This window comes from Perissodus microlepis, chromosome 17, assembly GCF_051167445.1.
Source record: "Perissodus microlepis isolate ML-2025 ecotype Zambia chromosome 17, ASM5116744v1, whole genome shotgun sequence".
In the NCBI taxonomy this organism is placed as follows: domain Eukaryota; kingdom Metazoa; phylum Chordata; class Actinopteri; order Cichliformes; family Cichlidae; genus Perissodus; species Perissodus microlepis.
The window spans coordinates 8227484-8243318 of NC_140477.1; the positions used below are offsets into that span (position 1 = coordinate 8227484).

The following is a 15835-nucleotide window of genomic DNA, read 5'->3' on the forward strand; positions in this document are numbered from 1 at the left end:
TATGTGAGTTGAATGGTGTCAGAGATTTTACAGATTATTGCTCAACTTTTACTGTCTCTGTCAAGCCAGGGGAACTCCAGCAAGAACAGTTAAGTGCAGTGCTTTAGAATAAAACCCATAGAGCAGTGGAGACACTCAGAACATCACTAATGAGCAGGTCCTTGTTTTGAAACATTTTATTTCACAAAGAGACTTCTGAATTACTCTAGTAAACATGCTGTGTGGGAAGGCTTTCGCTTTACTTTAATGACAGGACTCAGTGCTCATTAAAGTGTAAACATTCGTAGTTTGACCATAATCAAGACTGATTATGCTTGAGAGGTGTCTGCTTGGACAAACTAGTGGAAGAATGCATGCATCTATTCACAATTTAAAACAAAATATTTTGAAATAGCCACACAAGGGATGAAGATTGGGGGGAATTTTCTTCCCTATTGTCAGATGAGAGCCTCATTTTGCTGAGCAGATCTTAATGGAGTGAAATTTTAAGGATGGACACTTGCCAAATAAAGTTCAAGACACACACGGATACTCAGAAAGAAGATAAGTATCTAAAACAAAGGGGAAAAACCCAAACGATAACACTGTGCACACAGAGACGAAGAGAAATTTGAAACAGACACACAAACATGCACCGAGTTCCCCTTCCAGCAGCTACATCATGGGATTGGGTGTGTTACCTCTCTGGATCAGAGTGATTGGCTTACACTTGCTGCTGAACCAGACGTATGTTATCCGAGTCTTATGCTCTTTTGGATGAACATAACGTTGGATAAGACTTCAGCGTGTGCTGCTCATTTGAAAAACACCCCTCTCCTTTTTGTCCATCTGTTTACTCCTTCTGTTGTTTATGTTTGCTACAGGGAGCCTTGATGATGCCATCTTTTTGCTTTCACTCATGTTTCATTAGTTTCTTTACTCTTTCCCACACTTTGTTTTCAACAAAATTCTGAATCTTATTGTTTCCACCAGGATTTTTCTTTCACTTGTGTTCACAACTTCAGCCTTTTGTTATGTTTTCTTCCTCACACAAACTAACTATGTATTTGGATATTTTCATCGATGTTAGGTCTCTGACTCTGAGGATTGCAGGGCAGCTTGCCTGGTCTATTTGGGCTAGACTGAAATATCTCAGCAACAGTTGGACTTATTAAAACTTCATACATATTTTCATGAGGTCCAGAGCACAAATCCTGCTGACTTTACCTTGACCGGTACCATCAGGTTGGCAGTTCTGGTTGTTAGTAAAGTTTAATTCTGAACATTGTGTCTAAAACATATCTGACTTTCACTTTCAGCACTTTTAGGGCGGGGAAGGTGATCTGGATCTTTTTGTTATTCCACTGCTGTTTCAACATGGTGTTTATCCTATAAATATTCCTGCTGACTGTAAACCAGTTGCCTAATCAATTACAGCATAATTTCCTACAAACTTGAATTCTGAATGTTCTTATTAAACTTGTTGAATTGCAGTTATGCGCTTGGGCTGTTGTCGCTGGCATCCTGCTGTTAGAATGCCTGCCTATGAAGGGCTGTTCTGAAAAAAAAAATGATATGCACAGTTTGGAAGTTTTGCTGGAGATGCTATAATCGACCAATAGAGAGGAACGACCCCTCTTCTGTGCAGACAGACCAACCCTGACCTGACTATCATTCACACTTAAAACCTGTGACCAGCACATTACAGAGCAGGCTTAATTTTCACACATTTATTGAGTCAGAACCAAAACTCCAAAAATATGCTGCTGATGTTAATAGGTGGAACCAGCTTCCTGTCTCCCTGTCCAAAGATTTGCTAATGTGGGTACAAGAGCGTGACGCCCTGCAGGTGAGCAGAAAACAAAAATCACACCCTGGGTGTATCTTTTTTTTTTTTTTTTTTTTTTTTTTTTTTTGTGTCCCGTTTGGATCTTTAGCCATCAGAATTGTTGTCTTAAGGCCAAGAAAGATGCCAAGCGGATTTATTTTACCAAAGTGGATCATCATGGCCTTGCCATATTGGTCCATTTGATTGACCTTTATTATAATTATGTATTTATTTTATTTTCGGTTGATACAAACGGGACAGACGTGACTGGGGGATAGGACAGGGAGAAAGAATGAAAGAAAGAGAGGGAGAGAAAGAAAACCAAAGGGGAGAAGAGACGGTGAGAAGGGGGGGAAGAAAGGAAAAAACAAACAAACAAACAAAACGCCTGGATCACCTGTATGGAGAAAAAAAACAGAAGAGAAAGCAAACAACAAAGAGCAACATAATAAAAACAGCACCATCACAATAAACTAGCTAGCAGTAGATAACAGTAGATACTAAATAATAAACGATATTGTGCAGCACGCAAGATAGACAGCGCACAATGTGCTTTGAGGCAGCAGCCAAGAAAGGTGTAGTCCGCGTCTGTGAACACCCGTGTGTACACCTGTGTGCATACCTGTGTGGATCAGCATGCTTGTATTCCAAAGGTTTCTCCATGTAACGATCTGCTAGGGAGTGTGGGGAGCCATAGCCCCGTCCACCAGGGTATGAAGCAGGTATGGAGGAGATCCAGGCCCCAGATATCCAGAGGCCCCAGAGTACAAGGACCCGAGGAGGACCACCAAAGGGGGGGGGAACCGTGCCACCCTCCTGGGAAGAGCTGAGTAGAGCCCCAAACGAGAGGTCACCCCGCAGCTACGGAGCAGAGGCCAGAGGGGGTTGCAGTGGCGTGCCCGCGGGCTCCGCCGGCAGCCAGCTGTGCCAGAGAGGACCGAGCTTCAGGCCCAGAGGCCAGAGGCCTGAGGGCATCCCACCCCCCGGAAGGAGCCCAGCCGGGCCACAGGCGCCCGGCCCTGCCAATCGGCCACCAGGAGTGAGCCGGTACATGCATGAGCGCCCAGCCCCAGATGACAAGGACCACCAACACACCAACGTCTAAGGGCATCAGCCACCGGCAGGGAGTGTGGTGAGGGGAGATAGGCCTCCGTACTTTAGAGGGCCTGAGATGTACCCAGAGAGGTTGAGTCTAAGACCCAACCTGACATATAGACACAGACAAACAGGCACACGCGGACACAGACGTGCATTCCCACCCCCATATGCACAACCAAATACTCGGCACTCACCCAACGTGTAGACAGACACAAATAGACACTGCACAGACAGTCGCACTCCCCAAACATACTCTATATCCCAGGTCCAGGTACCCCCACCCCCAGAGGGGCAAGCCGCACCTAGACCCAGGAGATGTAACCCTTCTCTCTGGGGTGGAGGCAAGCGGACCACCTCCTTATCTGCAGTAGCAGGGAGGCCCCGCATCCCAGACCCCAGTCTGACGGCCAGCACCTCCTCCCAGCCCCCCAGCCCTGGCGGCTAACAGAACCGGGGTGAGTGAAGACCTCAAACCTCCCTACGCCCGCTCATATGTAATGTTGTTGTGGGCTGTTCTGAAGTGCATTTAAAACTCAGGAGAGCATGGTACTAGCTTCCTCTCAGAGAGCAGCACGGCTCCTCCCGAAAACCCTCAGTGTCTAAATGCATTTAAAATTGAGGGTAGGGCACCAGCGCCAGAGGTGGGTTGGAGTACAACGACCATCCTCTGGATGCTGTAAAACGTGCCCACCCCCAAGGCCCTATATGTATGTGTTATGTGAGAGTGTGAGTAATGTGGATGTCTAGGTTGCAGAATAAAATTGAGGCACAGGCGGCCAGAAGGGGACAGAGGGGGAGTGCCTCCCCTGCACCCTGGTGACATACCTGCACCCCAAGCCCTGCGTGTGTGGGTGGGTGTGGTAGAGCGGGAATAGGGAGGCAGCTGAGGATGGGGAGGGAAGAAAGGGAGGGGCAAGCGGCCCCTCCCTGGGGCCAGCTCCCCCGCTGACCCCAGTAGGCACCCCCACGCTCTGGAACCCACCAGGGCAAGGAGGCCCAGGCCCATCCGGACCGGGGCCCGCAGCAGCAGCACTGCCCAGCCCCACAGAGTCCGGGGCAGCCCACCCGACTCCACCCCAGAGAAAACTGCACCCACCCCATCATCCAATCATCTCCCAAACTACACAAGACAATAGACACCCAGGTTGAGTTCATTCTCCCCCTCTCCTATATCTCTCCCCCCACCTGCAGAGTGAGCTCCTGTAGTGAGGAGACCACCTGCAAAGATGTAACAACCTCCCCACCAGTTAGAGAGCCCCCTAGTTGGGCCAATGCACCAGAGGTCCCCTGCACTGGGGCTGAGCCCCCCTGCACCCACCCGCCCACTGCTCCGGCGACACAACAGCCAGGACCCAAGCCCCCAAGGCCCGGCCAGCACCCCAGACCGGGGGGCGGAGCACCCCCAGACCCCCAAGCCTCCACGCCCGTCCCGGACCCTCCCAGGGGCTAATCAATTACAGCATAATTTCCTACAAACTTGAATTCTGAATGTTCTTATTAAACTTGTTGAATTGCAGTTATGCGCTTGGGCTGTTGTCGCTGGCATCCTGCTGTTAGAATGCCTGCCTATGAAGGGCTGTTCTGAAAAAAAAAATGATATGCACAGTTTGGAAGTTTTGCTGGAGATGCTATAATCGACCAATAGAGAGGAACGACCCCTCTTCTGTGCAGACAGACCAACCCTGACCTGACTATCATTCACACTTAAAACCTGTGACCAGCACATTACAGAGCAGGCTTAATTTTCACACATTTATTGAGTCAGAACCAAAACTCCAAAAATATGCTGCTGATGTTAATAGGTGGAACCAGCTTCCTGTCTCCCTGTCCAAAGATTTGCTAATGTGGGTACAAGAGCGTGACGCCCTGCAGGTGAGCAGAAAACAAAAATCACACCCTGGGTGTATCTAACTGAGAAAACAGGACACTGTCTGCTCATAGGTTAGCATATGTCAATCACAAGGTAGCCACAGTGTAATGCATACCCTTCTATCGCATGTATTTTACTTAAAATGGGTCCATCATTTTACAAAACAAACTTTATTGTATCAAATAAGATTTGAAAATAGCAAATGAGACCAGTAAAGTGTTTCCTGAGGTCATTTATATGGTTTAAAAACACACATGCTACTTGATGGCAGATGCAGACCCTAATATCCATCTTTCATATACAGTCTATGTTTGATTCCCAAGTTAATGAACAAATACTGTTTCCTTTAGTCTCAGCTGTACTTTTGCTCTTTAGCAAATGTTAACATGCTAACTTATTGAAGTAAGATGAGAAACATTGTAGCGTAACACCATTTTAGCAATGTTAATATGAGCATTTTAGCTGAAAGCCTTGCTGTAGCTGAGCACACATCCTCACAAAGCTGCTGTCGTGGCTATAGACTAGCTTTATCACGTTTGAATAGACGTGCTTCTCCTGAAACTTTTAGTATCAACAGTTATCTCCTTAATTAGTTTATCAGTCCATGTTTGTTCCTCTCTTGCCATTCAGCCACCCAGTTATTTAATACTTCTCCCTCTCATCTGTGTGTAAACAGCAAATCATTTTCTAAATTACAGTTTTCACTCGTACAGCCGTCTAGCTCCCCCGGGTACAAAAAAGTGAATCATGGGGGTCTCTACTTTTGCAGGAGGCTCACCAGCTCAATTCATTCTCCCTGCAAATTCATTCTCTATGCGAATTCAATCTCCATGCAACTGCCTTGCTGTCGATTTATCATATATATTGTGTATTTGTATTCATCTGTGACCAGTTTATCTGTTCATTGCAGACAGACCCCCCCCTTTCCTTTGATGGGAAATTTTGACAAAGATAGATTGGGCCATCTGTGAAACTATTGAAGTTCAATATACTCTGAGGCTTCCATTTGCTCTGAGGAATTTTAATTGCAGCAAAAAAAATAGAGGTTGGGGTCGGAATCTAAATTTGCTGCTTGTTTATGAGGTGCGGGCGCGTCGACGTCTCAAACGCGTACAGGTGCACACGCATCAGTGCGCACACCGAGATCTGCACAGCGTTTGTGAAATCTAAATGTCGATGAACAAACAGTCATCTAATGACTGGTTACACTTCTGTTATGCACAGTTGCATGAGCAATCCCACAGACATACAAAGACACAGTCAGTTGTGGATTTATAATAGGGTGGAGCTGGTGACAGATAGCACTGTCCCTATAGTGGTGAGTCATATTCTGTCCCTCTTAAATCTTCGTCCAATCTGTCTGGAACCTATTACTACTGGGAAACCAGTAGTGTGTGGAAGTTCATGTATATTGGATGGCGGGAACAGGTAGAGAGCAAAAAGAGCAAGAAATAACTCTTAACTTTGTACAAGTTCTGAAAAAAAAAAGTCATATGATACATAAAGATAAGTTGTGAAGCAGGTACTGAATTAAAATCAAGCAACGACAAGGTATAAATCAAACGGGCACATAAACAGAATAATGTAGTGAGGGTGAATCCACTTTCTGTGAGTGCGCAAGTGGACAGAAGTGTGTTCACGTTAAATCAAACACTCGTGAATGTGAGAGAGGTAAATCACAATCAAGTATTATCAGTTCACGTCAATACCATTGAAATTCATGAGGTAATTAGACTGAAATGCAGCTTTAATGTAACTGCTCCATAACTTAGTTCCTTAGTTTAAAGTGTTTTAACGTCTAGGTCTGGATTGTTTAGTCTCTTGATTGTAGTATTACTTCCCAGTACTTATTAGTTTTGATATCTATGTTTCTACTTCTTTTTCATAGCCAGGCTGTCCTAGTCCCATGTCTGTTTTGTCCTTGGTGTGTCATATGTGAAGTTCACCTTTCTGTCTGCCATCTGTTTAGTTACTTCCTGTCTTGCTTTGGTGGTCTTTTACCTCTGTGCTTTCATGTCTAGCTTAATTCCCTTTGTCTCATCTTCCCTGATTATCTGGGTTCTTCGATGTCCCAGTGTCGTGGCCTTCGCTAAGTTAAGCCAGCTTCCTGTGACTTCCTGTTTCATTGTGATAACTGTTGTCTTCTGTGACTTGTGTTCATGTCTGTAGTTTTTGGAGTTTTGTCTCTGTCTCCCATTCTTTGTGCCTCGTTCCCTCTTGCTGTGTGCCCTGTATGTTCCGTGTCTCCCATGTGATTTCCTAGTTAGCAAATTCCTACTGTCTGCCCAGGTTAAGTTCCTTTGTTTTTTTGATCCGCGTGAGCCCATCAATAAAGTTGCATTTTGAGTTCAGTGCCGCTTCAGAGTCGTGTATATTTGGTTCTAATCTTGTCAGCCACACAGGAACACATGACACAGCCCCCATGAAATGCCACTCTTGAGAGTTGGGATGTAGGTTAAATGTATTTCCGGTACAGCGATACAATAATTCTGCAGTGACATATTTTTGTGGAACCATCACGAACTTAATTCATGGATCAAACAACAGATTTCCAGTCACAGTTTCTCCATCTGTTTTCCAGACACAATGAAAAACCCAAATTCTTTCAGTACAAATTAAATGCTTTTTGCTTCTTTGTATCGTTACAATGTTATCAGGTACACGCCACTTTATTTAGTTGGTTTTGCTTGTGGTTAAACCGTGGGGTCATTAATTCTAAATAACCAGTGATTATTTTAAGTTATGTATGGTTTTGCTTCACCCTAGTTGTCGTTCTATAGCCTGAGGTTGTCTGCAGGCCTAACCCATACTTTATAACCATTGGTACATCTCACAGTGGAAAGCTGGGGCTTTTTCATTGTCAGAGTCTTCAAGGCTGTGGAATGACTTGCCTGATAAATGCATAGTTTGAATCGTCTTGTAAATCTCCTGTCAAAACGTACATCTGGCTTTTATTTCTTCCTTCCTAGTTGCATTATGTGACCCGGTCAATGTGGTGGCTATATTTCTCCACTTTGATTTCATTGTTTAGACATTTCAAAAAAAAAAAGAGAGAGAGAGAGAGAGACAAGAAAAAATCTCCTCTATTTGACATTGTTTTTAGTTGTAACTTGTGCTTGGTCCTCATAAATATATAAATATTCCTTTGAGCTGCTCTACTCCCATATTTTTCTAATTACCCTTACATCATCGTATTATATTAATATGATTTTAACTTGCTGACCTTTATGCTTTACTGATCTGTTCCTTTGTCGCTTATCTAATTACAAGGCTTTTTGTAGACCAATTTGTGGACGTTGTATATAAATAAGGTCATTATTTGTTTTTTTATGGTTACACTTTCAGGATTTCGGTGTAGCATCTATTATGAAGCTTTTTAAGCCATCATGTTAATTTCAACCTGAGCTGAAATTATGTAAATGATATGCTAATGGTAGGCTGCTCGGATACTGTCATATCTACAATGTTTTACTGCAGTCATGAGCCAAGAAAGCAGCTATTATTTGCGACTGTCAGATGAAGAATACAGAGGCAGGCAAGCAGGCAGAACAGAGACAGATGAATACAAAGGGAGAGACGTACGTCAGTGTGTATACGACTAGAAGGAAGAGGACGGCTATAAAAATGCTACAAGAGAGGGCACTACAGAGAAAAAAGAAGATTGATTGAAGAGTGGGGAGAGGAGAGGGAGGGTATCAAAGACACACTTTGTGCCATCCATCATGTACTGTTTAAGTGACTTAGGGTGGTTACATATGAGGGTGCAACACAGATTAATCAGTCAAGTCAGAATCGAGTACATATTTGTCACAGTCGGAATTTGACAACTAAAGAAGTTCATTTAAAGCTCTGAGATTAAAACAAAACATTTCTTGAGTAAAAAACTTTTCTTTCATTCTTTCATTCAAGACATTTTTATAGATTAGCTTGGTGTTTGCTGTGACTTGTGGTGTATGTGCTGATTTTTTTCAATATTATTGTTGTGGTTCCTGGGTTTTGATAGTTAGTTCTTTTCTGTTTACTTTCTTTGTCATTTCTTGTTCTCAGTTATTCTTGGCTATTACTTGAAATTTCAATGTTTACTTCAGCCATACATCTTGCCTTGTATCACCAAGTCAGTTCACCATAGTAAATCCAGATAATGGAAACATATCCTGTGATATAAGCAATGCAAAGTCTCAGATGCAGTGGTGTAAAGCATGGACCTACTATATTAATAAAGTTTAGCCTATTTGAAAGCAGGAAGAAAAACTAGCAAAAATGCTCACTGTGTAAAATAACAGACGTATCCATTTCACAGCTCCACAACGAGATAATTTGATGTTATTTTTACTATTGATTGTTTTTCCATTAGTCTGTCGTGGTAGCATCCTGCAGATCAGCATGGCTCTCAGTTTGCTGATGGACACTTTCTGTGCTTGCTTGGCCATGGGGTCTCCTGAAGCAGTAGACGGGCATCAGAGAGACTGTGGCTTTAGCACTTGTGGAAGCAAGAGCTCAGTTGTGAGAGGACTCCATGGGAGGCCGCAGAAGAGGACTCTCAGCAGGTCTCTATGAAGAAAAGCAGGGCTTTTCTGTTGAACTAGACTGGGAATATCTTTGGGCAGTGGAAAGAGCACTTGAGGAACTGTTAAACCCAGCCAAAATCTCCTGTGGGAGACAGACCCTGAAAAATAAGGGAAAGCTTCACCAGTTGCACTGGAAGAGCTCGCTGGGGTAGTTAGAAAGCTCTCTGGTGGTATTACACTGCTCAGCCTCCTAGGGAAAATTTATTCCAGGGTGCTTGAAAGAATGTTCTGACTGACTGTTGAGCAATGCTGATTCCATCCCAGCCATGGAACAGTGGACCAGATCTTCACCCTATGAGATGCTTATGTAACCAATCAGCGCTTTCAGCTGATTCTAAACCCAAACTCTGAACACATAACCTGGTTGGGAGCAGTTTATGTGTTTATCATGAGTTACTATGGTGATACAGCCAGATAAAAAGAGAGCCTTAAAGCTTGGTACAGTTCACTGACTCATTAATATTGCTTTATAATACACCCCTTAGTAATCAGTGTGCATTTAAAAATTCTAATTGGACCTCTTGGTGAAATTATTCCCAATAAACACAAAATACTGATTAGTACAAAGACATTGCATCCATGAAACAAAATGCAATAGGCTGTAATAGCATCCAGCTTGCTGACAATGCGAACGCAATACTCTGTATTCTGCCTCTGTAGCCATATAGCTGTTTCTTGATTCTGACTATCTGTGTTTTATAATCCCCAAAGTCTTCTTTTTCACTTCAGTAAAAGTAACTGTTGTTAATTATTTATTAGCTTCAACTCTTAACACGATCAGCTCAGCACTGAGAAAAAGTGCACAGAAACCCCACCACCAATCTAGTGCTTTGTAGACGGTCTCATTGTGGATTCATCTCATGTAAAAAAAAATCAAGCTTAACCCAGCAGTCAGGATCCTGCCAGTGTAGCCATCAACCGTTTCCAGTTGTACAAATCCATTCTCTCTTTTTTTGCGGTGGAGTAATTTCAATTAAAGTAAAAGTCGTCCAGCATTTATTAGCTCCAATTCCGACATGATCTGCTGAGCTTAGTTGCAATTGTTTAAAGCAGACAAAGAACTTGAGCGTAATAATACTTCTGAAACGCTATTTGGCATTGGGTACTGTGCGGTACTATATACTGCAATTAAGCACTTTATTTTAAGGTTTGTTTGAGAAGCCTGACATCAGAATTGATGGATTTCTAAGTCTTACTTCAGCTTGTATTCCCTAGAGATGATTTGGTGACCTTCATTTGCATGTCGAGCAGGGAACAGAATCAGATTTGTTGCTTAATTTCAGCTTTCAGATGATGTAATCACGTATTCAACTCCTCATACCACGAACAGGCTTTTGTTGTCAAAGTCATATTCTCTGTGAGAAGTGCACATATCCCGGGTCCCTCTTGGTCAGCCCCAGTTCCTGTTTCTCAGCATCTCTTGTCTTTTTGATTCTGCCTTTCTTGTCTGCTTTCACATCCTATCGCTCGCTCCTTTTTCTGACTCTGGCCTTTCTTTTGCTCCTTCTCACTTTATCTTCCTCTGTCAGCCTTTTATCACTTTCTCCAAGTACATTTCCTCCACTCTTATCTCTGTCTTTGCTTTTCAGTAACTTTAACCCAGCTCACACCTTGGCTTATCACATGACAGCTTTAATACTAAGTTAAAACCTGACTCATATGACAGTAGGCTTTTTAATAGGCTGATCACCCATGTCTGTTTTAATCAGACTCGCTGCCCAACTATAGGAGAGAGGCTTCATTAATCCCATCTATGAAGGACGGAATCATCACGTTGTTCCGGACTGTCTTTCTTCGCTCACATTAGATGCAGGCGCATCAACCTACACTGCTGCATATATCCACACACAAACACACACACACACCTCTATACTCAGTATGGTTGAATGGACTGAAGCTGATGTTTCATAAGGCAGGTCGTGTCAGGTCAGACCGCCTCTGTACTTTATTCCACGTGTGCTTTTTCTCTCTTCAACTCTTCTCTCTTTACTTTGCGCTGTATAATCAATCACTTCTTCTTCTCTTATATTTGTTTCAGTGTCCCCAGGCATCTATTAATATTTCTCGTGTATTTTCCTTCTTCTTGTCTTCTTGATCACAGTTTTTTTTTCATTGTTTCTATTTTCTGCTTACATTCATTTTATTTTGCCTGTCATGGCTCCTTGATCAGCTGAGATTCATATTTTTTTTTTATATATATATATATGTATATATATATATATATATATCTTACCTTTATCTTGCTTTAATGGGGCCAGTGGGCATTTATATTAACTTCACTGTTACGATACTACAGCTTTCTTAATTGCCCATTTCCACCTCTAGCCCCCGCTGAGGTTAGGTGGGCACCTGAGTTACTATTTATCTTTGTCTCCATAATCAGAACAGCCTTTTTCTCATGAAGTTGACTGACCAGTCGTAGGTTTGAGGTAACATTGTGTCTTTATGATTTTGTTTGGTTCCTGGCTTGATCCCTCTTTATGTGGAGTTTGCATGTTTTCTCTGTACCTGTGTGTGTTTCCTCCGGGTCCTCTGGGCTATGGATGTAAGATGCATAAAGTGCTATGGCATTCATGTAAAATGCTTTGAGTGCTCAGTAACAAGTGCGTAATATTTTCTCCTGAATTCAGTTTGGTTTATTTGGTATTTTCCTAAACTTTCCACTGTAATTTTTAATTCTTGTTAGCCTTTTTCTCCCTACCAGACTTTATGACATTGCTGCATTTCATGGTGCATTTCCAGTCCTGCATGTTACTGGAATAGCATTAAACCAGTGGCACTGTGTGTCCATGTGGACTAGACCAGAAGAGCAAAGCAGGCACCCATTCATTATTCTTAGACAGGTCAAAACTTTAATTAATGTTCTATATGTTAATTTTCTGTCATTCATTTAAGCACTTTGTAGGTCATGTGCACTTTTTTTTTTTACTCTGGCAAACCTCTAACTCCGTCTCCACTCGCTAATTGCAGCTGTTTCAGAATGAGCATTAGCTAAAGGCATTGATTGAACATGCCTGCCCTGCCCCTTCACTTAACTTTAACGCCTTGTCATCCTGTCTGCTTCTGAGCCTTTTGCCTCATCTCCTTAGTGTGTTTTTTTCCTTTTGTGTGTATCCTTGCCTCCCCTTTTATTTCTGCTGTCTTTGGGGATTTCAGAAAATAAAAACTAAATAAAAAAACAGGCCCTTGGAGGGACGTTGTAGCTTTTTAAACTGTGGTTTCTCTTATCACAGTTTGCCACTGGCTTGTCATGTAGCAGGAAGTAGCTTCCATGTAGGCACTATGTTTAGCAAAAAAAGCCCTTAAATCCCCAGTGCAATGAGTACCTTCCATCCATGGAGAACAAAGCACTCAGACACACACAGACTAATTCTAGATTCTTACTTTGTATTTTCCGGTTATTTACCTTTGGAAATTACTAGATACAAGTGACAATAGCTTATTGACTTCTGCCACAGTCAATTTGTTGTCTGTTTTCGTCTGTAATTCTCTTATTTTCTGTCTCTCAGCTGTCAGAAGCCAGGGACAAGACACTTGAGGGTGTGAAGCGAAAAGTTGATTACAAAGAGCTAAAGGGCAAAGACCCATCAACGGCAGAACTGGCCGAGAAAATTGAACAGGTACGCGACACTTTTAAAATACTACTTTATTGCAAACGTTTTCAAAGGGAATACAAAAAAGGTGTGTCTCCGCTCTGTCTCTGCACTGTAGCTTGAGGTGAATCTAGCTGAGCGCGAGAGGCAGTTGCTGGAAAAAGAACTCCTGGTGGACCAGGTGACCCGGCTCTCAAAGCCACTCAGCGAGCAAGCTGACAACTGCCAAGAGGACAGACTCTCACTGGCAAAGAAGGTAGACTCTTGTATATACATAGAGAAGAAACTCTGCTCATATAGACACACATAGGGTGATACAGAGACAAACACACACACTCCCACACAATACAATATACTCTCAGATACAGAGAAACATATTATTCACCCGTTATCTGCAGCGTGGCCTTTTATCTCTCTCTTTGTCTCCCTCACGAACACACTGACACATTGTTTGAGGAGCATGTGCAGCCCATGTGAGGAGCGTGCAGAGTGAGCATTTGGGAGTTCACTGAGCATTACAGTTTCTTTACACTCCCACTTGCTCTTCTTTTCCTCTTCGGCTATAAATACCCTCATCAAAAGCTAGCTTCATAGCCCATAATCATTTGTAGAAATAAGTCCCAGTAGCACTGAAAGGAATTTAATTTGAAATGAAGAAAATCTTGAGCTCAAATGTCCTCACACGGTAGACAGGCAACTACTCTAGTTGCAGTTTACATCCTTGCTTGAAGACCTTAAGGGGATCTATTAGGCGGAGCACAGAGATTAGTGTCATTCATTCAGCATTCATCCAAATGTGAAATAAGGTCAATGGTCCTGGGTGGTTTTGCAGAACATCATGGTGTCACATTGTAGTTAACCTAAAAGACCATCTCTTCATCATTTGTCATCTCCTCAGACAGCGCTGTTAAATTTTGTTGAAACCAGTCTATTAATTCTTAAGTGAAGGGAAAGAATGTTTTTTGTATACGTGATATTTGACCACCAACTTCTCATCAGTTCATCCTCGAGTCAAACTAACTAGATTTAATGAAATTCCCTCCAGGTGTACTGGGATGTTGCGTTCCCAAGAAGTAAAATTCCTTTGCTAAGTGAACGTTAACATGAGAAAATCTTGGGGTGTCATGTATAACTGTATGGCATGCAAGGCAGGACCCAAACGCAGGACTTTGAGTAGCTCCTTTGCTGTGACTACTTAAACATAAGAGCACTAAAAAAGGAAAACTCAGAAACAAGAAACTAGGAACAAAAAACTAGAAATAAACAACTAGACATTTACCACTAAGAGATAACAAGGGAGATGAGGGAAACATGGAAACACACAGCAAACGGGGACGGCGTGACAATGATCAGAGCAAAACCACTGAAGCAAGGAGCACAAGAGTCCAAAACAAAGACCTAGCAGTTCAGAAGGCAGAAGGTGTGCCCTGCAGCAGAGATGGACCATTACAGGAGGCCGGCTACCTGACCAGTAGTGCAGACGAAGGAGCTCTGCAGGATGACCTTGTGGTCCAGAAACTTAGAAACGCTGGGTCACAGACCCAGTACTATGACATGGGGATTTCTAATTGGTGATGTTTGAAAGTTAAAGAGGAAATTTATAAGGTCTCAGTGACCCTGTTGTTTGACCTTAATCAACAATGAAAATCAGTTTTAGTTTAAAATGGTTTACTTGGATCTCTGAGAATAGGACAAATGATCTGAAAACATTATCCCAGAGGCAGGACAAAGTACACTAGACCTGTACACTACATTACACTCTCTGATTAGCTTGACACTGAACATTTATGAAGAATGATCTACTTTGTGCCTCTGTCTATGTGTTCTCTGCTTCCAGCTGAATGAGCTCCGAACTAACATAATCAACACCAACCACCGTATGATGGCCATTTCTGCAGAACTTTCCATGAAGCAGGCTGCTGCTTTATCTCTACAACAACAGATCAAAGAGAAGGAGCTACAGGTCAGGGGGCGGGGAGACCACATGTAGCCACAACAAAGGGATCCAGAAATCTACACCGAGCTCTTGGATGTGCAACTCCACAGTGTCCCACTGGTTTTCCCATTATTTTTATTTCTACTCACTGATCATGATCGAAGGGAGCACTGGCTCATCGTATCCAGTCTCAAAACAACTCGAGATTTCATAACTAGACCTTACTCATGGGTGACAATGTCCATCTTTTATTAGGAATCTGTGGAATCAACATCTAGCAGTTCAATATTTACAGAATTTATGTATGCTTTAAACTATGGCTTTATAGTATGCTGGTTTATATATTTGCTTGGCTAACAAAAGGTTGACGGTTCAATTCCAACTAAACACTACAAATCTTGGGGTATATTATTGCAGGTGCCTGGTGTGAAACTGCCAAATCAAATCAACTGAATCAGACAGAACATAAAAGTTTATTGTCTATAGCCTTATCTTGCCTATGTCCTTAGAATAAGGACATAGGCTATCCAAACTGGTTTTTTTTATAAACATCTTGCTGCATTTTGTATAAGTTCATACTCAAGTTTTAAAAAACAAGAGACTGAAGCTATTCTGTTATACCTGCATGCAAAAAATACACTCCACCCAAAACATTTTATAGTTAAGCAACACTGATCAATCTAATAAATTTAAACCTACACCATCCTCCCTATTCTAAATAAATAATAATAAATATTTGATCGCATTATATATAATGTTGCTGCAATAGCCATCAGGACATTGTCGACTGCTACTTTGAAACCTCAACTTGAACATTTGATCATCAACATCTTGTCTACTCTAATGTATCTATTTTAGTAAAAATGGTAGAGCGGTTTACAAAATGAGCAACATGTCGTATAAAATAGGAATTGAAATTTGAAACGGAGTCCATAAATTATTTAAGAAAGTGTTTATTGAGGT

The 15835-nt window shown here is 42.3% G+C and overlaps 1 protein-coding gene across 1 annotated transcript in view; it reads left to right on the plus strand.

Moving 5' to 3' along the window:
• Positions 1-15835, plus strand: part of ccdc146 (coiled-coil domain containing 146) — a 55016-nt gene that overhangs the window by 34352 nt on the left and 4829 nt on the right. Inside the window, exons 19-21 of the mRNA XM_084910192.1 lie at positions 12853-12963; positions 13055-13192; positions 14774-14899. Of these exons, the coding sequence (XP_084766318.1) occupies positions 12853-12963; positions 13055-13192; positions 14774-14899 (375 nt within the window). The remainder of the gene's footprint in view (positions 1-12852; positions 12964-13054; positions 13193-14773; positions 14900-15835) is intronic.